Source organism: Dermacentor silvarum, chromosome 2 (genome assembly GCF_013339745.2).
Source record: "Dermacentor silvarum isolate Dsil-2018 chromosome 2, BIME_Dsil_1.4, whole genome shotgun sequence".
Taxonomy (NCBI): domain Eukaryota; kingdom Metazoa; phylum Arthropoda; class Arachnida; order Ixodida; family Ixodidae; genus Dermacentor; species Dermacentor silvarum.
This window is the reverse complement of record NC_051155.1, coordinates 33,001,286-33,024,723: the sequence shown is the minus strand read 5'-3', so window position 1 is coordinate 33,024,723 and position 23,438 is coordinate 33,001,286. Positions and strand designations below refer to the sequence as shown.

General features: G+C 47.6%; 1 protein-coding gene across 1 annotated transcript in view; it reads left to right on the top strand.

Annotated features, from left to right (window-relative positions):
- The window catches only part of LOC119439963 (phosphatidylcholine translocator ABCB4), a 148,119-nt gene that overhangs the window by 64,161 nt on the left and 60,520 nt on the right, over positions 1 to 23,438 (top strand). The window contains exons 11-14 of the mRNA XM_049662682.1: positions 12,856 to 13,091; positions 13,810 to 13,822; positions 15,042 to 15,278; positions 18,890 to 18,994. Coding sequence (XP_049518639.1) covers positions 12,856 to 13,091; positions 13,810 to 13,822; positions 15,042 to 15,278; positions 18,890 to 18,994 — 591 coding nt within the window. The remainder of the gene's footprint in view (positions 1 to 12,855; positions 13,092 to 13,809; positions 13,823 to 15,041; positions 15,279 to 18,889; positions 18,995 to 23,438) is intronic.

Genomic DNA, 23,438 nt, shown 5'->3' with positions numbered 1-23,438 from the left:
GGCCGATCCTGGCGATAGTGCAGAAAGGGTCCAAGCTCAATGGCACATCCCGGGGCAAGAAAGAAAGAAAGAAAGGAAAGAAGGAAACATGTGCGGCGCACACCCGCATTGGATATGCTACACGCGTGATCACGTGACATGCGCGCGACCAATCAGGTTCGTTTGGTGTGTCGCGAGGCCCTAGGGACATGGAAGGAAAGCGGGTTGGCACGCGCTCCTCCAGGCTTCCCTCGCCGCAGATCTGTTTCGGCGAACAGATGGGAAGGCCACGCATGGTGCGCTCTGCAAAGGAGCAAGCTGCGTATGATGAACGCCGGCGTGAACTTGCTCGGGAAAGGGCTCGTTGTCGACGGGCCGATTCTAGCGTGAGGGCTTCCCAAGCCGATGCTCGCCGTCAGCGAAGAGTTGACTATCCCGAGGTGAGGGCTTCTGAACGTTAACCCTGACGAAAGTCAGATTACACACACGACAAGCTCCACTTACCCCCATTTTCTCAACAAGGGAAGGGCTGGTGATTTTTTTTTTCTTTTTAATGAGCTTTCAGCGAGTCATTAGTTTTTCCGCCCCTGCATATGAAAATCAAAGTTTAACAGGCCACAATTCACTGCAAGTTGATTCAATTTAGCAAACATGAGCAGCAGCGGCTGCCAGAGACACCGCGCGCTGGTTAACGGGCTCTGATGCAGTGTTGCCAGGTCGGACGAGGCGGCGTAGCCCAAAGCTAGAGAAATTGTAGCCCAAATGTAGCTAGACACAAAAGAAGAAGAAAAGATTCCGACGCCAAAATAGCCATTTTAATGTGCAGTTTTATTGGCATATACATTTTCACATTCGACTATGGCAATCCTTATTGCATAACCCGTTGTAACAAAATGTCCGTGACCGTCGACTCCTTGACATTCACAGCGAGATCATGCTTGCACACAGAACATTTTTTGGTTGGCCCTGGAAGCTCTCAAGTACCAGTGAATCACTGTAGAATGCGTAATCACAGTGCTTTTATTTTATGACAGATAGTACTAATTATTAAGTTATTAATTTTAGTTATATACAGTAATATTAACTACGAACTGTGCTTTTAGCTGTCGTGAACACAAATAATGTTCAGCATCATCGACCTCTCACGTGACCTCTGCCTACGGCGTAGAAAAAGTTCAGCTGTCCAGCGGTCCGCGACTGCGACGCGCCCACGACTTCTCTGTTTACGAGCCAAAACCAGCCTTTCCGTCTATGATATCTCGTGTTAATTGTCTCATCGCTCTCTCTTGTTTTATCCTTTTTTTTTCAGTTTGCTTGGCCCGGGTTATCTGGGACACACTCTATGTAGTTGTCATATACATAAACCTGGCCGCCATCTTAGGTCCCTAGTACGCCACGAACATGCGTTCAAAAAGTGAGGCAACAGATACCACTCACTGTGTGAATCGGTGTAAGCGACGCTTTAAAAGATTTCTGTGCAAAACTGCATAAAATTGTAACAAGCGTGCAGTCGTTTTCGGCAGCGAGCACGTCCCGAGCGTAACCCTCTCGAAGTGGTAAAAGCCGCGACGGCACACAAAGAGACGACCAATTGATAAGTTGTAATCTTGCAAAAACCGGTTACTGTCAAAAAGCAAGTCATGTTCATGCGCTAATGTCACAGTTTCGCCCGAAAGGCGAAGCATCGATTGCGACAGCAAATTAGCAGAGAGCCATACGAAGTAAGGATAGTACTTTTATCGGCCGTATCGACTTGTAAACACTCGTTTGCTAACTAAATTAACAAGCATAGTGCCAGCGCGCACAGCAAACACTCGACGACCTCGGACAGTCGCTGTCAAAACGCTGGCGTGAGGAAACGCGGTGGCAGCAGCTAGCGAAGTGACCTTCGTGCTGTTGTCGATCTCTTCAACGCAAACTGAGCGCCGAGAACACACAGCACGCACGAGCCTACGACGCACCTATAGAGTTTGCCCCCAACGCAGATAGCTCTCAAGATATGGCCGCGCGACCGCGCGCGATTGCGCGCAGCCGCCACATACGCAGTTGCAGCCGCAGTGAAATGCCGCCGGTGCCTCGCAACGTTGGGTGCCTCGCGCGCGGCGAAAGACGACGCGCTTCCTGGCCGCTTTCTCCCCTTTCGCGCGGACGAGATTAAGCCGCGCGTGGCACTGGTGTTATCGCCCTTGGACTTTATACGGAAACTCGCGGAGACGACGACAACAGCAGAAATTCGACTAGAGAGCCAGATAATTCTTATCGCAATAATAATAATTTCTAGGGTTTTACGGGCCAAAAGCACGATATGATTGGGAGGCATGACGCAGTTAGGGATTCCGGATTAATTTTCAACACCTGAGGTTCTTTAACGTGCACCTAAATCTAAGTGCATGGGTATTCCTGCATTTCGCCTCGATCGAAATCCGTCACGCTCACTTGCACAGCCACGCTGCCGGCTCAGCTAGCTAAGACGTAGCCTTCGAGATTTGTTTCTACTCGATCAAAGCCACCTTTGGAGCGAGGATTAGGGTGCCACTTATAGCCCAAACCAATCCAAGTCGCATATTTTCATTAGCCCAAATATAGCCACATAGTCAACTCGTCCAAGTCGAAGCAAAAATTTTTTCTGTAGCCCAATTTGGCTATATATAGCCAAACCTGGCAACACTGCTCTGATGACGTTATCTATAGGTATTGACGGGGAGCGTGATTTAAATATCGTGCTCACTTCAGCCCTTTGTTGACGCCATTTTCTCGCACGCCCCTTGCATGCCGCTACCTGCGTGCTAGGGGAGCGGAGCTTCGACGAGAATTTAAAACGGAGATTGCGGCACCTGCTACGCACACAATCGAGAAAATTGTTTCAGGATTTCAATTATGCTATGGCAGATTTCCAAACCACCGTTCCAAGTTCTAAGCTCAGCTTCCCTTTAAAGGGACCCTAAAAAGAAACAGGAAGTTCAGCTGGAATAAAAGAGGGACCTTCATGAATGCATTCAGTTTTTGTTGGGTGCAAAAATATGAGTTATTAGTGGAGAAATTTGTAAACAAAGACCACGTATCTCTTCATCAATTTCTCTTACCCCAGATTCGGCGCTGAAGCAGTGCCATTACGAATTTCGCTGCTCTCAGCGAATCAGAGGGCGCCATGATACGTCACCGCTTGCGTAAACGGCCGACGCGTTGGTTGCATCATAGGCTGCATGACCATTGCATTTGCGTTCGCTGCGACTTTTGCTTAGGTGTTCTGTGGCCGCGATGGATACCGTTGCTGACGCTGAACCTTGCAAGGGAGAGCTCGCCATGAAGCAGGACTGCATTTCAGCGACTTCAGTGAAACGGAGCGCGAAATGATCATCCGTGCTCGCGGGGCAGGTGTTTCCGCGTACAATGGCGGTGGGCCGCTGGCCACGCCGACGGAAAGCGAAGCCTCATTTTCGTCGAAGGAAGGCGAGATGTCCGGTCCGCCCGACGACGATGTTCCCGACTGAACAAGCGTAGAACGTTGCGCGCGTACTAGGTATACTTTTTTTCGGGGATTTTGCAGCGAAGCTGTTAAGGGCTCAGTCTTCGATGATCGCGTCCGGATGTAGAAAAAAACTTTCATTGGCCGTATGCGCGAGTGAAAGCGCGCGAGGGACGCGCGCTTTCACGGGGAGCGACCGCATGGCGGAGAGCAAACGCGACTTCTTCCGTCGCGTTTGCTCTCCGCACTCACCGAGCCGCCGGTTTGCTGCTGCAGGGGCACCAGTAGGAGAGTTGATGAAGGCGACATTGAGTAAACAGCTGCTTGAGAAAGGACTGGCCTCTGGGACACGCCAAGAGACTTTCCGAGGGCAGGAATATATACATAATCCGAGGGCGAGAAATGCAGAGAGCACACCATCGGTTTCTCTGGCTCTTTCGCCGTTTTATCAGCGGCAGAGCACTGAGCCATTGCGAACGCCGGGGCTCATCGCGCGGCACCACATGAAAGGACACAGTCGGGTCAACACTGCCACTGCCCCTGAGCAAGTGCCTTGCGCCGTTTATACAGCCCTCAACACTACACACACGAGGCATTTTCTGGCTGTTTACCGCGCAGTCAACGTTTCTCGAGCCACGCAACCAAACATTGCAACACTGTATAGCGGAACAGCCGCGCGCGATGATGCATGGAGCAAAAACGAAACTATCACGACCGCTTGCAGCGCCATGCCATTTTTTCTTTTTATTTATTTAATTTTGCGGTAAACATGTACTTCCTCGCTTGGGACGATTTAAAAGTTGGCAAACGCTGTTTATGTACGTTTAAGGTGTATTTCATTTTGCATTTTATTAACAGCGATAAATCGCTCTCGGCCAATCGCGACCTGACTGCGTTTGTGATATTCGACGTCACGAACGTGTAGTGTCGGAAATACGAAGGGGCGTCAACACCTATCCTTCAGTTTTTCGCTATTTACTCGCCTATTAAACCTCTGTTCGCCGTAAGAATGATATGACAGTGATCGTGAAAGAGAGAGAGAGATTGTGGCATCTGCCTCTTCACAACCACCATCTCTCTCTCTCATAGGGACATTCACGAGGTCGTTAAAGGGACACTAAAGAGAAACCGGAAGTTGAGCTTTAATGGTAGATTATCCTTTCACGGTAACAGTCATAGTATTCTAACTGCGAACAGAGGTTTACTAAGCGAGAAAATAGCCCCTATGACTGATCAGATGCTTATACATGCAGACAACACGAGTGTCGCCCTCTCTGGAGAGAACTACCGGAACTCTAACCTATGTCAAATGCATAGTTACCCGAATTTAGCATACGGATATCAAGTAACAAATTAATTATAAACGCAAAGACGACGATGTGTGCGCTTTTTCGCTCGATAAACAACGGAATGGATTATGATGGGGAACTAAAGTATGGTGAATCAATACTTGAACTTGTCGACTATCATTCATTCTTAAGCGTTACTTCTCAACAAAATTTAAGCTCGTCTCATCGTGTGAATACCGTTCGAGTGAAGGTAGCTATACTCGCGGACAACTTTCTGCGCACAAGTGAGAGCGCTTCTGAAAAGAGTCCCGCGTTTTTATCCACGTTGGTTTAGGGTGGGGGAAGAGAAAACATGAACAGCATATTAGCAACAGTTAAATACGACAGAGCACACCACTGAGTGTAAAAGTTTACTTATTTTGCGGCTTTTGCGGCAAACGCGAAACCGTCGCACGTGGAAGCTGCGTCGATTCAGCGTCTGTTCCAAGCAACCAAAAGCACTGTCAAACACTGCCGGACTACTTAGCGCGGTAACACATGTGCAGCATCCACGCGCCTGTAGCTTTCCCTTCATTGCCACAGAAAGTTGTCCCCGAGAGTGAAACAGTGATTGATTGATTGATTGAGTGAGTGAGTGAGTGAGTGAGTGAGTGAGTGAGTGCGTGCGTGCGTGAGTGAGTGCGTGAGTGCGTGTGTGTGTGTGTGTGTGTGTGTGTGTGTGTGTGTGTGTGTGTGTGTGTGTGTGTGTGTGTGTGTGTGTGTGTGTGTGTGTGTGTGTGTGTGTGTGTGTGTGTGTGTGTGTGTGTGTGTGTGGGGGGGGGGGGTGGAGGGGGGGGGGGGGGGGGCGCTGTCAAGACCGCTGTCGGTACCTGGGGGCAATTATATGTTTCGTCCAGCCTTGTAAGATGACCTGATCACGGTGTTAGAAGTAGAGGTGGAACGACGGAGTGCCGCCGCCGTGCAATCACTGCATCGAAGTTCGGTACCGCCGCTGCATCACGCCGCGAGATGGCAGGAGCGGTCGCGTGACCGACATTCGGGCGAGCCGGCCCCTATTGCGCATTTGTGGACGAGTGGTGGCCGTCTAGTCGAAGCAGTTTTCGCCACGTTGCGCCCTTGTTTTCGTTCTTTTTGTGCGATGACAAGCTGTGCTATTTGTGTTAGCAAAGCCGTGAAATGAGCAAGAAGTGGTTTGTGCCACAGTGCAAATCTGGCAACAAAACCTGCTCTGAAAATGTGTAGCTTTTTACGGCACCTGAGTAGCGAATCGCCTGAAGATATGGCGCCATGCGATTCCGCGCAAGGAAGGAGATGTACTCCTAGCCGAGGTACGTGACGAAGATGTGGGAAGCAGTCTACAAATTATACGTTCTTGTGAGTGCGCCACGAAAGGCGGCTCTGACAAAATACGCCGTGCCGACGAAGTTTCCCGACTGCCCTGCTCACTTGACAAAGACAGGAAAAAAGAAAGGCGCCTGCGGTCGGACCGTTCGCACCCTCCTGCCACCAAACGTAGACGTGTCAGACTGGAAAATTCTCCCCCCGTGCGAGAGCTACGCTTGTAAAAATGACAATATTTGGCGTTTTACGTGCTAAACCACGATACGATTACTGAGGCATGCCGTAGGAGGATTCCGAATCTGATGCTCTTTAACGTCCACTAGCTGACATCGTACAGCACACGGGCCTCTAGCATTTCGCCTCCATCGAAATGCGACCGCCGCGGCTGGGATCGAACCGGCGCCCTTCGGTCAGCAGCCGAGCACCGTAACCACCGTGTGAACTGACTACGCTCGTAAAGACTCAACACATCCAAATAGACGTGTTCCTTAAAGGACAAAGTCGTAATGCTGTCTCTGGGTGACTATGTAAGACACAGACAGTGACAAAATATCACTCGGATGGGAACAGAGAAGAATCAGAAACACATACCCACCACAGAAAATATGTCTACCCTTCTCGCGGTGCCAAACCAGGATGTATTTTCATGCCCTAAAGCGTCGTCGGAGCCTCAAACTTAGCTGCGACAAGCTAGCGTTAACAAAGGTTGTATCACACATCGTTTTATGTGAAATCAACGACCGATAATTGCTTCGAATGTTCGAAACGGCAATCGGCAATACGTTTTACTGCTGTAAAACTACGGCTAATACGTTATTTTTGTCTAACTAGGTAAACATTCCTTCAACAAAGAGAACTAACCTCTGTCATATTGTCAACGCGACTTCACTGTCATATGTTTAAACGCACGATTTCACATGTCCAAATGCGAAGGCATCTTCCTATGGCAAACCTTCGAGGTGGTGGATTGAACATACTCAACAGATATCTATGGCTGTATAATCAAAATCTCGTATTTGTTCGCCGTTTTTATCTCTTTGTGCTCGTTATAGCGTGAAAGCTGAGTTTTTTTTATTTATTTAGAGCGTCGTTCATGGCCCCGAAGCGACCATTCATTGTTACGTCGCATCGACCACGGGTACTGTGGCGCCATCTCGGGCCCTCTGCACAAAACGCGGACCGAAGTTCTCCTTTTCCGGAGGCACCGTTGGTCCACCTAAAATACTTCTAACACCGTGGAACTGATGAAATCGGCTCTTTGAATCACGTCATGAGAGAGAGCAAAATTCGCTTACGTCGGGTTGATTGGTTAGGATGATGTTGCCTATAAACAGAGTGCTACGCCTGTTGCTTCTTGCGGCGCTTTCGTGTGCCAACCCCATCGCTCGCAGCAGCAGAGTGACCCCTCAATTCAAATATCGGTTTCGAAGTACTGCTGTCTCGGGGTATCCATTATAGAGCTGGAACTTGTTGGGATTGCGGCGTTATGGCTCAGCACGTAGGGCCGTTTTTAAATTTCGCGAGCGCGGGCCACCCCTCTCTCGTTCATCCGAGGGCGCCGTACAGCAGCGGTAACGTAAAACACTTGATGCTGTCCGCGCCCGAAAGGGCCAGGGGCTGACCCGATTGGTCTATTTGGAAGGGAAGTTGCGTCCTCTCTCTCCTGGCGGCTCGAGCCGCGCGCGGGAGCGGGGACGCTGGGATAATCTTTCGGATGGCAAAACGGTGCGTACTGAATTCAGATTCTCCCGGTCAAGCCTTTTTGCTGGCGTGCTTTGCGGGAGGTCCTCGACCAGAGGTGGGTGCACACCTATTCGCTGCTCCTGTTCTGGAGGCTACGCCAAAAAGACGCGGCTCGGGCACTTCACGTGCGTGGCCGTATGGTGCCGTTCCCGGAGGCTATATCAAGCTGTATGAACAATGCCCGGGTAGCAAGGCCGCTGGAAGTCATCCTCCCGTATAGTGGCGTCCCCTTGAACGGCGGCAGCTCCGGCTCACGCGCACTGCGCAGATAGGGTGTAACAGTCAGTCAACGCCAAGGTAGTCCTCTAATGAACTCCTTCCTTGTACTCTGGGCCTTACCCTTGCGGCGCTCTGTCTCGCTCCCAGTAGAGACCGAACGAGTATCCGCTTCGGGCACATGAAACACACGCGACTCAGCTGATCGTCCCCCTCAGGGCTCGGATCCCCGGACCCACGTGGTGGTCTGGTTGAATCCCGGTGGAGGACTGCGCAATAGACCACAAACTACAAATAATAATAATAATAATAATAATAATAATAATAATAATAATAATAATAACAAGGAAGCGCCATGAAATTGACTGCCGGAAATTTAGCACGTAATGGTGGTACCATAAGCATTCTGTCCTAAAATGATGTGCTAAAGAGTTGACAGACCACCTCGACTGGGTTACAACAACACGCACACGACACAGCTGCTGACAGTACGCCGAAGGCCGTGATCGGCCGATTCTTGCGCTAACACGTCGCTCAAAGCAGATTTTGTAGTGGGATAGCGACAGCTACGCCGACGCTTCCAACGACCTATAGTTTCCGCAACGCGACGGCCTTTCGCGCCAACGCCGACAGTCGGTGCCGTCTTCGACCAGCAGCTGCCGCGGGCCGAGAGCTTCGCACAGACGCCAGCACATCTGTCGGTTTAACTGCGGCTTGTATTTATGACGCAAGTGCTCAAATCGCAGCAAGCTGCCTAAACGCAAATATACACACAAACTTCATCAATACTTCTTTTTGGGCGAGTTGGTACATTTCGAAACTTTGGGTAACAGCGCAATACCGACGACCACAAGAAGGGAGACACGTACACACAAGCGCTGACTAACAACTGGTTTTATTGGCAAGGATATCACACCTTATATATGCCAGAGTAAAGTAACGGAAAGGGTAAACTCGTGCCAACAACGCAAGCGCAATGCAGCCAACCAAGCGCAACAAGACGCAAACAATTATTTTTCTTTCCAATCTGAATGTGAAGTGCGCGTTAAAACCAAGTTTGTCGAGCTTTGTAAGCAGTTAGACCTCGGCAGGCTTGCCAGGGACATTTCTAACAGCAGAGGAAACAGCTTGAGGTTTTTTTTCTCAGCCAAGAGACATAAGCCCGAAGTTCCGTTTAGTACTATTGTTAGTGAAGAGGGATCGTGGCAGAAGTGTATCAGCCAGTTTTTGTTACACTCAAGACGCTTGTTGTGAACGACCCATTTCTTGTCAAAAAGTCAGCCGCAGTAGCACAGTTTTTAGAGGGAAATGATCACGATGGTTTCGGATTTTCTTAGACGTGCAGGACTTGTTTTATTCTGTCCCGCAGAATCAATTGTTAGTGTGTGTCGAAGAGAGCATTGAAGATAACGATGACGTATCCTTCCAGAACACCGCCGGTGTGTCCGTTGACAATTTTCTGTCTTTATTGCAGTTTTACTTGAACTCTACTTTTATTGTATTTGACCATCAGCCGTTTTTGCAGCGCGATGGCATCTGCATAGGGTCTTGCGTAGCCCCTATTCTTTGTGATATTTTTCTGGCCAAGGTGGACGACACACTAGAACAGGTGTTCAATGGGGGCCTGTTTTAAAAACCTTTAGGCATGTGGGCGATTTTTAGTGCTCTTAAAAAAGCAGCCCGCCTCCACCTGCTCCTCTATTGTAGGGGAAGTTTTATCTTTTTTTTTTAGCAAACATGGACGTGGGTTGCATTTCACCCATGAACTCCCGCACTCTTCAATTTTGCAGTTTTTAGACCTTAAAATCACGTTCTGTGATGGACACGTTTGCTGGGGATACTACCCACGGGCTAAGAAGGAGCTGCTGACATATGACTCGGCACATTCCAAGACAATTAAGAGAGGAATAGTGCTGATGTGTATGCAATCGGCTCTCCAGAAATCGTGCCCACATCAGATGACGCCCAGTTTTAATAATCAGGTAAGCCGTCTTTTGGCTGCAGGGTTGCCCGTCTCGGTCTTGACTGCTGTTTCTGAAACCCTCCTTCAAACATTCAAGCGTGGAACGGGAAGTACAACAGCAGAGGATCACCGGAAGGCACACAGACCTGAGGTGTTCTCCTAGATCCATAAACTCTCCCGCAATCTTAAGAAGGTGGCAAGTAGGCACGGCGTGCCAATTTGTCTTTCTGAACCCTCCTTCAAACATTCAAGCGTGGAACGGGAAGTACAACAGCAGAGGATCACCGGAAGGCACGTAGACCTGAGGCGGTCCCCTACATCCATAAACTCTCCCACAATCTTAAGAAGGTGGCAAGTCGGCACGGCGTGCCAATTTGTCTTTCTGCCCCAAATAAGCAGGGAAAGTTGTGCCCACGTATCTGCAACACCAGTAAACGTGGATGCCAGAAGAACCACCAACTTCCATTCGTTAATTGTTCCACTGGAGTGGTGCATTGCATTCCCATGTCTTGTGGGATGTTTTACGTGGCGAAACTGGTCGCTGTGTCAATGACCGTTTAGGGGAACACGCTCTAAAACTGAAAAAACAAGATGACAAATACGCACATATAGTTGTGCACGTTAGCAAGTGCACTGATTGTGTGGCCCGGTTAAAAGAGACGACCATTCTAGGAAAGAGCAGTGACACGACCGCGCGCATCGGTTTGGAAGCCTACCACATTAGGAAGTTCGGTAGCAAGTGCACCCCTCCCCTTGCTCTCTTTGATGCTGAATTTTATCTTCCGGATGCGGCTATCGGGGGTTCAGATTGGAAAGAAAAATAATTGTTTGCGTCTTGTTGCGCTTGGTTGGCTGCATTGCGCTTGCGTTGTTGGCACGAGTTTACCCTTGTTATGTTTTTCCCCTTTCCCTCACTTTACTCTGGCATATCTAAGCGAAGGTATGAAGTAACAGCGCGTAATGAACAAGGACGAGAAAGGAACGAAGACCACAGGACAAGCGCTGACTGCCAACTGAATGTTTATTACAAGAAAACCAGCCTTTTTATGCATACTCAAAATACATGCGCACATCAAACACTCGCTAATCACAATGCCGATCTTTCTTTCAGGAAGTTTATTTCTTTCTCCGATAGTAGAAGAGAAGGCGAACTGACACAATTGTCACCTTCGATGCTGATCCAAAAGGCCTCTAAAATTTCTCTTTCCTTCTTAGATTTTCCTTTTCCTATAAATTTCGTTTTATTAAACATCAGAGTGCATGCATGTTTTATTACAATGGCCAGCTAAATGGCTACCATATCCGTTCTTTACGTTGTGGCAGTGTTGTCGAGCACGATCATTGAAACATTGTCCAGTTTGACCTATGTAAACTTTTCCACAATTCAAGGGAATATGATACACTACATTACTTGTGCAATCAGACAAAAATCGGGTTTTGTGATTGAAGTGCAAGTGGGGGGCCTGTATCTTGGTTTCATGTGTGCACAAATCGAAGACAGCTTGCAAGGGGCGTTGAAAAGCAAGTTGACATTATGCCTATTTGAAACTTTCTTAAGATTGTGTGATAGCTTGTGCACGTACGGAACAACGTGCACTGGTCTCCTGTCTTGATTGTTTTCTTTATTGCCTGGTTCTGTTTTTGCTCTCTGCAGGATTGTCTCACACACAGATGTGATGACATGTTGGGGAATGCCTGCATCTCTTAACCTTGCCAGCTGATTCATCAGGCTACGCTCACATTCGTGCACGCACGACTTATTTAATGCTGCCTTGATACACGTGGTGGCTATGCCCCTCTTAATCAGTTTTGTCTGTGCGCTGTCATATGGCAACAAGGTTTTCTTGGATCTAGCCTGATAGGTCCAGCATATATGCTTACTTGATGAAAAGTATAGGTCAATGTCACACATGAAACCAAGATACAGGCCCCCCACTTGCACTGTCAATCACAAAACCCGATTTTTGTCTGATTGCACAAGTAATGTAGTGTATCATGTTCCCTTGAATTGTGGAAAAGTTTACATAGGTCAAACTGGACAATGTTTCAATGATCAGGGCTCGACAACACTGCCACAACGTAAAGAACGGATATGGTAGCCATTTAGCTGGCCATTGTAATAAAACATGCATGCACTCTGATGTTTATTAAAACGAAATTTATAGGAAAAGGAAAATCTAAGAAGGAAAGAGAAATTTTAGAGGCCTTTTGGATCAGCATCGAAGGTGACAATTGTGTCAGTTCGCCTTCTCTTCTACTATCGGAGAAAGAAATAAACTGCCTGAAAGAAAGACCGGCATTGTGATTAGCGAGTGTTTGATGTGCGCATGTATTTTGAGTATGTATAAAAAGGCTGGTTTTCTTCTAATAAACATTCAGTTGGCAGTTAGCGCTTGTCCTGTGGTCTTCGTTCCTTTCTCGACCTTGTTCATTACGCGCTGTTACTTCATACCTTCGCTCAACTATGAACCAACTAGCCCTCATCAAGTTGTTACTAAGGCATATATAAGGTGTGCTATCCTTGCCAATAAAACCATTTGTTAGTCAGCGCTTGTGTGTACGTGTCTCCCTTTTTGTGGTCTTCTGTTTTGCGCTGTTACCCAAAGTTTCTACACACAAACTGTAGCACTCGGCAGTTGCCCGACCAAGTGTGAGTCAATGCGTGTTCGGGTTGAGGGATGTATGTGCGATTACTTATCTCGCAGTGTCCGCAGAACCTTTAGTTGGCAATCGCCTCTTGCATTAAATGTTAAATAAGGTCACGATAATTTTCTGAACTCAGCCGGTGGTGCCAATTTGATAAGCGCTGTCGGCTGCTGTGATGTGACGAGGACCTCTTCTCCCGTTCCCTGACGCAGATCAACGCGCAGAAGGACGACGGGGCCATGACACCCCCCCGGAATCGGATGATCGTGCGCCGGGCGCGTGCCCTGCCGCTTCCGCAGTTTCGACCACAGCCCATCCTGCGCAGGGCCTTTCAACAGGGCGACGTACGTGCTTGCGATGACCACGTTGATCGGTTCCATTGCGGTGCTATGCCGCGCGAGTGGGGCCAACGGGAACTCGCTGTCGACGGCTTCATCGCCTCGACTTAGCCAGCATACGGCAATTGTAAACCGCCTTTACTATAGAGGAGAGAATTCCCACACCATGAAAACGTATAATGTAGCCGAATAAACAGATTGTGCAGAAGCTACTACATGTGTGTTCTATGGGTATCTATGTTAACGTGACGCACTCGACCTCAGATCATATCCAATTTGCCATTTTCACATTGTGTATATTTCACTTGTGTATTGCCTTTTTGGTTACTGCTCTCGACGGCTTTTATTTATTTTATTTTTTTAGCAGGAGCTTGACGACGTTTACGAGATTGAACTTGTTCCGGGCTGGCTTACAGGTCGCCAGTCGCGGACTAATGCATACCTTCTGAGCGCCCGCTTTTATACGCAAGTGAAATGCGTACTTCACCAACGCGAGCTATAGAACCCCAAACTACACGTAGAGCGCAAAGCACGATACGTCACAGTATAGAGAACAATGAAACACTCGCGCGCACCGCTGAACTTGCTGCGTACGGGACAGGGTGACAACCTTTGACGCCACTTTCAATCGCCGGCGCCTTAGCTCCCTCGGCGAGGAGGGCGCGACCACGGCTACCAGTATGACGCGAAAAAAAGCAGTAGGCCCATAGATGTTTCGCCTTAAAACAACGGAATATGCGCGCAGCTGACGGGATCCGTTAAGTGCGGTCTCTATACGATACGTAATGCCATGCAGCATGTGATCGGATATGCAACTGTTTGTGACAGCAGCCGCATCCAAGTAGTGTCCTGCTCGTGCTGTTGACGTGTCTCGTCCCCAGAAATTCTCGATGGTGAGTTGGGAACTTATCGCTACTTGTGGCACTATCCGTGCACTTCTCTCGAGATGGACGTGTGCTGACGTGGCCAAGCGCACGTGCGCTAGCAGCTGTCGTAACAGAAAGGCTTCTTCAGCAAAACATGAAGCAGCAGGAAGAAATTTTTTCCGGTATACGCTTTAAAAAACACGGTAGAGGACAGAATAAAAAATGATAAAGCAGGCGCTAGTCGGTGTACTCACGCGGCGTCCGACACGTTCATGCATGTCCTTCCAACGAAGTGGCGTGCAGCGCGCTGACCAAGTTGTACGTACACCCCTGCAATTGTTTTAACAATATCACGCGAGCGTCGACCGTATGGCATGACAGCGGCCTTGTAGTGGCGAGGGACGGCGGAATTTTCAACTTTAAGGGCGGTCATGCAAGGCGAATTCCAGTTCGAATGTATTCTGCTGCGCTGTTCGCTTCAGGAGCACCCCTCACCGCTTGAAGACCACTGACACTCCGCGCGGTCGACGCTCGCGTGATATCGTTACAAAAACTCCAGGCGTGTACATGCGGGAGGCATGGCGTCGCCCGGCTACTGATGACGCTTGTGTTCGTTCACATAGAGGTCGCTCTCGTCTAAAATGGCTCGTTGACCACCTAAACGAGACTGGACAGTTTACCAAGACACACATATTGCTAAGAGTTTAGTGCTGCAGTGTCTGCTCTCTGACTAATTAAAAAACTTTCGTCCATCTACGATGCATTCGCGGTATGCCAGCAAGTGGTCGCGCTTCACTTTATGCAAGATGGCTGAATAGCACGCGAGAAATGGAGATTGGAACTTTGCGTATTCTGAACGCGCTGTGATCCTGACATGCCAAGTACAGCAGGCGCCGCCCGCGATTTCTTTACATTGTCACCCTCCAATTTGCTATAGTGGATTAACTTATTTAAGTGCCGGCGAGGACGCGTGCTAACAAAAGAAAAAGGAGACATGTACACAATCCAAAAGCTCAGTTACTGTCGCATGCACTTCCATCCTGGCGCTTCTTGTGTGCACACGTGTTGCCCCTTATATTCCCACGCTATAGCAGACATACGCACACATTTTACGTGCGCGCGTGAGTGTTGGGACGCGGTGTGGGACGCATTCGTGAGACGACACTCTGAGAGACACGTCCTGTGGTCCTGTAGCAGTCGCGCCCTGCGAGTCCTGATCGTCCGGCGGGAGCTGTCGACGCTAAGAAGACCGGCGGGGAAGCTGCTCCGACCAAATCACCCGAGCTGGGCAAGGAATGCGAGTCGCTGACCGCCAAGCTGAGCGAACTCACGAGACCCGAACGCAAGTACATGGCCGCCGGATGCGTCTGCTCGTTCTTCATGGGCCTGTGCATACCCGCGTACGCCATCTTCCTCGGAGACATGTTCCAGGTATGTGTGTGTACTATGCTACAACCGCCGATTATGCATGCGCGACAGTCGGTCACCGTCGGGCAATTTTACACGCGAGGGCTACGCGCGAAGCTGCTGTAGTGTATGCTTACAAAAATAACTCAAAACAATGGCAATCTGTGCACGTCTGCTTATCTATAGAGCAGAAAAAGATCAAAGCTATACAAGCCACAACGAGGTTCTTTGGGCTTGTCTGGTCTCCTTGTCACCTTCATGGCTGAGGGCCGTTGAAACGAGCAAGAAATGTGACCGCGCTTGTCGTGAGACTGGAGCTATCGCCAACCACGTGATGCTTGCATGCACCCCTCTTTGTGATTATTGCCATTCTTTCTGCAACGCTCACCAGCTAGTGCGGTCACATTGTTCGTTTCAGAAATCAAATAGCCTGATTTTTTTTAGAGGTGCAACTACACGAAGTGAAGCAAGAAGGCAGGGGAAGCATAGGGTAAAATTAAATGCTGAAATTGAATTTAGAAATTGAATAGCAGAATTCAAACGCAGAAATTGAAACATCTCTCAGATGTAGAAATACTAAAGCTGAGGAAATGAAAAGTGCACCAAAATACAACTTTGCCGCAGGTAGGAGCCGAACCTTAGCCGCCGTGGTGGCTTAGTGGCCATGATGTTGCGTTGCTAAGCACAAGGTCTTGGATTCGATACCCGGCCGCGGCGGCCGAATTTTGGCAGGGGTCGAATGCGAGAACTGTCGCGTGTACTTATACTTCAGTGTACGTTAAATAATCCCAGGTGGCCAAAGTTAACCCGGAGTTTCCCCCATTACAGCGTGCCTCGTAATCTGGTGGTGGTTGAGCCCGTAAAGCGTCAGGCTTTAATTAGTTCATGCAACCCATATCTTCCGCTAGTTACGCGTGCTGTGCTCTACCAACTGAGCTACGGTGACGCATCATCTGGCGAACACTTCTTTATTCGTTTGTGGATGGATGTGTGAAGCAATTTTTTAAAGGGGTTGAGACACCAAATGTTGAGGCTTCAAAAAGCCTGCTGTACGCTTCCTCTGCATGCAAGGACACTCAACATGAAGTCGGACACAGCATACGTTTAAAATATATTTTAATTAGCTTCCAAAGAGTGCCATATGCTCGTTCTCGCGATTGACACCGATGTCGCTGTGTTGGAAGCGTAACGAACATTGTGGCGACGTCATACCGCATTAGAGTAACGTACAAGCGGTGACCCACAGCACCGGGCAAGCCTAGAGAGCCTCGAGTCTAGAGTGCAGTGAGCCGCATCGAACGCAGACGTAGAGTCGGAATCGGAGCTGCCGCAGCTAGCCATGACAACTGTCGGCGTGGTCTTGTTTGCCTTCGCTAGTACAGAACGCGTGTGCGAGAGCAGACGATGCAGCAGCGCGTGCGTCACAACATTGTGGGTCGACGTGACCAAGCTTCCTGGACAATGACGTCACTGTCGAACTCGGCGCCCAGAAACCGAAACCGAAAATCGTTCACATGAATAATGCGATATTAAATTATTTATCGAGAATACATGAATCTTCGAGCGTCTATCATGCTTCCTGGAGCAATAACAAACGTTTGAAACAAATAACGCGCAAGCCGCAAATTTGATGTCTCAACCTCTTTAAGTATGTGTGGCCGTCACGTAGTACGTGAACTTAGGAGCAAGCAACGGGTCAATAAACCCTCGTATGCTACTTCCTGGCATTAATGCTGCCAGCGTTGAGGCACTGGCTGCACACTGAGAAAAGACACAAAAAGGGGAACAATTAGTTTTTCCATATTTCCGCTGAAATAAGCGCGAATAACACACGTGTGAAATTTGAAGGTGGTAGCGTTTGGTACACTCAGCTCTATGGTTTTTTCTTACCGCGCGCAATTTGTCTTGAAAGTTTCACCATATACGTATTCTAGACTTCAAAGATGGCATGGATCCTCCGCACGGTCGCCATCTGAAAATTAACGTAGCTTGCACTGGAGGCGCAATGCTAAAGAGAGAGCGGAGATGATGGGCACCTAGCTAGTCTTGGTTTTTGGGCTAGTCTACGCATTACCAATTCACCCCCAGCATTTTCCAAAATTTATTGATTTTTGATCGATTATCGATGGGCTATTGATTGACTTTATATGGCTTTCATAGATTGTGAAAAGGCATTTGATTGAGTAAGGATACCAGCAGTCATAAAGGTATTGCGTAACCAAGGAGTACAGGATGCATGTTTTAATATCTTGGCAAATCTCTACAAGGATTCCACAGCTCCACAAGAAAAGTAGAAAGTTACCTATCAAGAAAGGGGTCAGGAAAGGACACACAATCTCTCCAACGCTATTCACTGCACGCTTAGAAGAATTATTCAAGCTCTTAGACTGGAAAGGCTTAGGAGTGAGGATATCAACGGCAAATATCTCAGCAACCTTCGGTTTGCAGATGATATTGTTTTATTCAGCAACAATGGGGACGAATTACAACAAATGATTGAGGACCTTAACCTAGAAAGTGTAAGAGTGGGGTTGAAGATTAATATGCAGAAGACAAAGGTAATGTTCAATAGCCTGGCAAGGGAACAAGAATTCAGGATCGCCAGTCAGCCTCTAGAGTCTGTAAAGGAGTACGTTTATCTAGGTCAATTACTCACAGGGAACCCTGATCATGAGAAAGGAATTTACAGAAGAATAAAATTGGGTTGGAGTGTATATGGCAGGCATTGCCAAAGCCCGACTGGGAGCTTACCACTGTCGTTGAAAAGAAAAGTGTACAATCATTGCATTCTACCGGGGCTAACATATAGGCAAATACTTGGAGGTTAACAAGGAAGCTCGAGAACAAGTTAAGGACCGCACAAAGAGTGATGGAACAAAAAAGATTAGGCCTAACGTTAAGAGACGGGAAGAGAACGGTGTGGATCGGAGATCAAACGGGGATAGCCGATATTCTAGTTGAGATTAGGAGGGAAAATGGAGCTGGGCAGGCCATGTAATGCGTAGGATGGATAATCGGTGGACCATTAGAGTTACAGAATGGATACCAAGAGAAGGGAAGCGCAGTCAAGGACGGCCGAAATCTAGGTGGGGTGATGAAGTTAGGAAATTTGCAATCGCAAGTTGCAATCAGCTAGCGCAAGACGGGTAATTGGAGATCGCAGGGAGAGGCTTTCGTCCTGCAGTGGACATAAATATAGGCTGATGATGATGATAATGATTGATTAGCTATCAATTGGCTATCACAAGGTATTGGCGACGTATTTGGGTTAGGCTAAGCACTACCAAGTCCTCCCCACCATTTCCCAGAATTTATTGATTATTTGTGGATTATCGATTAGCGATTTATTGGCTATCGATGACTGACTAAGCTTAAGTAGTCGCAACTATGCTTGGCTAGACTTGTCCAGGCTCAGCTTCGCTAGTTCACAGGGGTATGTGCCATTGCACTTGGACCCTTTCTGCATTACCGCAAGATCTGCCCACATTTTCTGTTCGCACTTTACGGGCTAACGCTTGGCTTAAACAGCTCCGCTGTTAAAAGACATCACTGCGTGAGGCGCATTCGCGGTGGTAGGTTCACTATGCGTGTTTTCTTTCTGTAAGCACAATGCGAGCAACTTCCCTACGTCGCAGGGGCTGAGCACTGGCAGCCCAGAGTCGATCAAGTCCATCGCCTTGTTCTACTGCTTCCTCTTCCTCCTCGTCGGTGTCGTCACTGGAATCTTAGCCTTCGTCCAGGTGAGGGTCTGTTTTGGTTGACGCCTGGAAGTCCGCACTGCGTTCAGCTTTACGCGACGCTGGGGTCATGTATACTTTCGAAGGCAATCCACACAGAACTATGTCATTAAAATACCTGATCATGAGAACAGCTGCATAATGGAAGGATCCCTTGCGCAAACGTTAGCACAAAACACAATATTTATGCGTATTATGTCCAAAGAGGTTTTACTGTGGGCTTCGAAAATCGCCGGCCTGCGCGCACTAGTATGTAATACGTAATATGTATGAAAACCCAGATGGAAAGAATTGCCCGTTCCAGCTGGGGTTATTATAGCGGAAATTCTGTTCAGCTGCAACAAGCTTTTTGCAGCTGGGATTAGAAGTCTTGATCCATCTGGGGAACATGAAATTTCCAGCTGGAAGATATTGTTACAGGCCATTACCGCATTCTCAAAAATGCACTCGGCAAGACTGCACAGACGACGATCGAAAAAGCACGTTCGCGCTTGGTGTTATTTTGCCATCTTGGCTGTGCCTTCTCTGTACATACAGTATATTCTGTAAATGTAGTTTGGCCCACTATTTATCCTCGTGACATTTTAGTGGAAGTGCTTTCTAGACAATTATTCGGAAGTTGACAGACAGCCTATGAACTTGCTTGAATTTAATGAACATTATTAGGAGGTCTAAAGGAAGGTACATATTTCTAGACAGTAGGATGCTTATAGACAGCCTATGAACATGTTTCGAAATAATGTTGGTAGCCACTTCTTTCTAGGGTGTTACTAGGGGGTTGTTAGGAAGCCTAAAAACCGTTGGGAGGAGTTCTATTAACTGTTGGTCGGTTCCAGTAACAATAGTCTAAAGACGGTCTAAAAAATGTTCCTAGAAATTTTTATTAGGGACCGCATTAGCCCATTCATCACCATGGAGAAATGCGTGTGCAGTTTTCCAGACGATACGTGCATTATGTAACGCTCTTGGAGAGCAGCGAGGAATATTTCGTGCCTCGCCGGGTCTGGCCCACCTGCGTCGTCGTGGAGGCTGCCGATGAACATTTCCCACCATAAAGAGTTCATGCGTCCGCCGCTTGCATCATCTCGAATTTCTTTGGGCCGTCTAACTATCTTTGAAAAAACAAAAGGAGCATTGATATTTTGAACTTCAAACGGTCTTGACACCCAAAATTCTACTCCCGTTTTTTTTTTTTTTTTTTCATTACGGGATAGCTGTTGACCGCGTGACTGCAGTGTCGTGCCAGCATTTCTTGAACGCGCAATAAAAGGCCCTTTTCCAAACGCGCACCAAACGCAGCGTGGCTTCTTGGAGTTGGACTTGTTTAAAAGTCATCTGTGGACGTCAGGCAAATTGAAGGCCTTGGTTCAATGGTCTCAAATCGCTGACTTGCGCGCGGTCAGCCAAGGGCCGATGTCCCAAGCCACGGAATGACCATGTCTGGTCGAAAGCTGGGCACACGCCGCATAAACCAAAGGCGATCACAATATGGTTTTGACTACAGTCATCGACCCACGCATCAGTGATACCACGCGATCCGCCAACACCCCTCCCCCTGTTTACGTGACGTTCAGCGATGACTTTTAAACAAACCCTACGCCAAAAAAATAGGCGCACTTCTTCGATTCGACACATGAAAGAATGACACGACGGTTACAAAGTTTTAACTCAAATTATTAAGCGTTAGCTGGGCGGTGTCTGGAGCGCGCCGAATCGCTTGCTGTGTGGTCGGAAGCTCCTGCTTCCTCCAGGACGGTTCATTGTGAATTGTTTTATACCACTCTGGTTGAAACTACTACGCTCCTCTCCGGTGCACGAGTGGTCGCCAACTTTCTAAGCATCCAGTGGCAGACGCGATGCAGTGGCAAACGCCTGCAGCGCCACCAGCAGGTAAGGAAAGGTGAAACTTTCACGATTATGCAGGCGCAATGGATGGGTTCTGCCGTCCATAATGCGCGGAGAGCAACGTCTGCAACGTTGCTCTGTGGGTGTGCGAATATTCCAGTTTCGAATTCGAATCGAATAATATCTAATCGAATAATTCTATTTGATTTTCGAATAGCTAGTATTCGAAGTTTCAAATAATTTGACAGGACGAATATCTAATACGCGACAAATGACAATGGTGCAACTTGGCTAGGGTGGTGTGCTTAAAACTAATGCTAACGTCGTTACAGTAGGCCTTTTGTTAAAACTTCCACCGTTTCCTGGTTCTAAAGCGCGCGCATCTTTATATTAAAGCTGATTATGCCATTTCCGCACATTAAGAAAAAACACATGAGAAAACTGTCAAGCCCTTCACAACTTCGCTTCGGAAACGGAGGCATGAACTTTTGCGTAATTCGGTTGCGTATGCTCCAAGCGCGTAAAACACTTTTACACAAACATCTTCCGTGACATCCTACCGTCGCCGCGCGCTTATATTGGGTTGTACCCGGGATAAGGAATCAACATGACTCATCAACAAGTCATGCCGCAAGCAAAGAAGGCCAGGGAACGGTCTGGGAGACTGTCCAACTGCTGGCGTCAAAACAGAACCAGCACAATGAGCTCACACCTTATAATCAAGAAGTTGAAAAATACTTCAATGAGCCGCTGATTCCAAGAAAGGATGATCCTTAGAAATATTGGAAAGAGCACGAAGCTTCACTGTATCCAGGAATCTCCAAAATCGTTTTGCAATATCTTCTCATCCTTGCTACATAGGTGCCCAGTGAACGCATGTTTTCAACTACAGGAAACACCATAACATCGCGGCGAGAGAGCCTGAAGCCAGGTCATGTGGAACAGCTTGTGTTTCTGCATGACAAGTTGTATAGTCTTGCGGTAACAGTCACTCACCGCTTTGTGTGCTCGACATCATTTCTTTGTTCTTTCTGTAAATTTTCAATAAAATCTTTGTATTCGATATTCGATATTTTGGCCACTATTCGGCATTATTCGTTTCGAATTCGATTTGAGATGAAATTTCAGTATTCTCACACCCCTACACTCTGCAGTGTATACCGAACCCACCTCTCTCATTGGTGAAAGCACCTTCTGGCACGCTGCCAAGGCCTGCACTGCGAATGGCGCCGACGACATAAAACTGAGGAACGAGCTGAGAAAAGCTAGTTCTTTAAAATGTAATTATTTGTTAGATTTTCTTTTTCTTTCTTTTTTTCTTTTTTTGCACGTTCCAGGAATTGAGGCATCATACCGCGATTGCGGAGTCAGCTGCTAACTAGCACAGCAAGAAAAGTCAGACAATTTTGTCAGTTCTCTAAGGACGGGGGACGTGTCCGGATAAACTATTACAACTTACTGGTCCCTAATGGTTCGCCATGTGTGACTTGTGATAAAATCTGTTAATTATAAAAATGACTGCCACTGGCGCATTTTACAGCCTCTTTTTTTTTCTTATATAGCAATGGTGATTCGCAAACCTGATATATCATTGCGAGTGAGTTAGTTAATGAGAACAGTCGTTTTAAATGTTACTGATGTAATGAAGCTTTATTCGCTATTAGATCTTTCAGCACGCTGCATACTAGGTGGCGCATACAGGCGATCAACCCGTTTGAGTAACGTCTTAAAGAAGGCAAACGAGGCGGGAAGCATTACGCTGGCAGTTCTTCTGGTGCTTTCCGCGCGTCCAGTTTCGGTATCAGTGTAGGAAAAAGCGAACTTTTTGTCGGCCAATATCTTAGCAACAGATGGCGTTTCCAACATCGGGTTAATTGCGCTTGCTTCCTGCGGCGTTCACCACCAATGCTACCATTCCGACTTTGGTGTTAGCACCAGTAATTCAAAAAGTTATTTAACCAACCTTAGCTAATTAGTGAACGGACTGCTACGGCTGTTTTACCTTATATAATCGACCGTGCTGAAAGAACGAATCGTGAAGAAAGCATCTTCGCATCATTTAAGTTACACTTTTAAAAAATCGTAAAGGACGGTCTTCGTGGTAGCACAAACGTTGCAGTATCTGCAAACAAAGAACAGAAAAAATTCTCCGGACAGCTGTTAGTCCTCGCGTGCTCTTTGCTAAAGTGTGACCCCGCTCCCCTGCATTGCACTGGCTGCGTTTTTCCTCCTTTGTGGACACGACTGAATCTGCAACTGTTCCAGTGTGGGTTATTCACAAACTGCGTACGTTTTGTTTTTGCTTCGTATTTTTTATCTTCACTCATAATGCCACTGTATGCACGCGCAGATTTGTGGTCATCTGATAACGCCACTGTTTGTGTGTGCAAATTTGTATTCACGTTTTTTTTTTTTTTTTTTTTTTTTTTTTGTCGTTGACTTTAACATGAGTCAATGTACGTTGTGGTATTCATGACGCCAGTAAATATACGCGTGCTTGTGGTCATAGGCTACTACCCTTCTTTTTTTTCATTTTTGTTGTTCTTACGGAGAAAATGTATAAATTAGAAATATGTGCGCTTGCAATCTCACTTTTCATGAA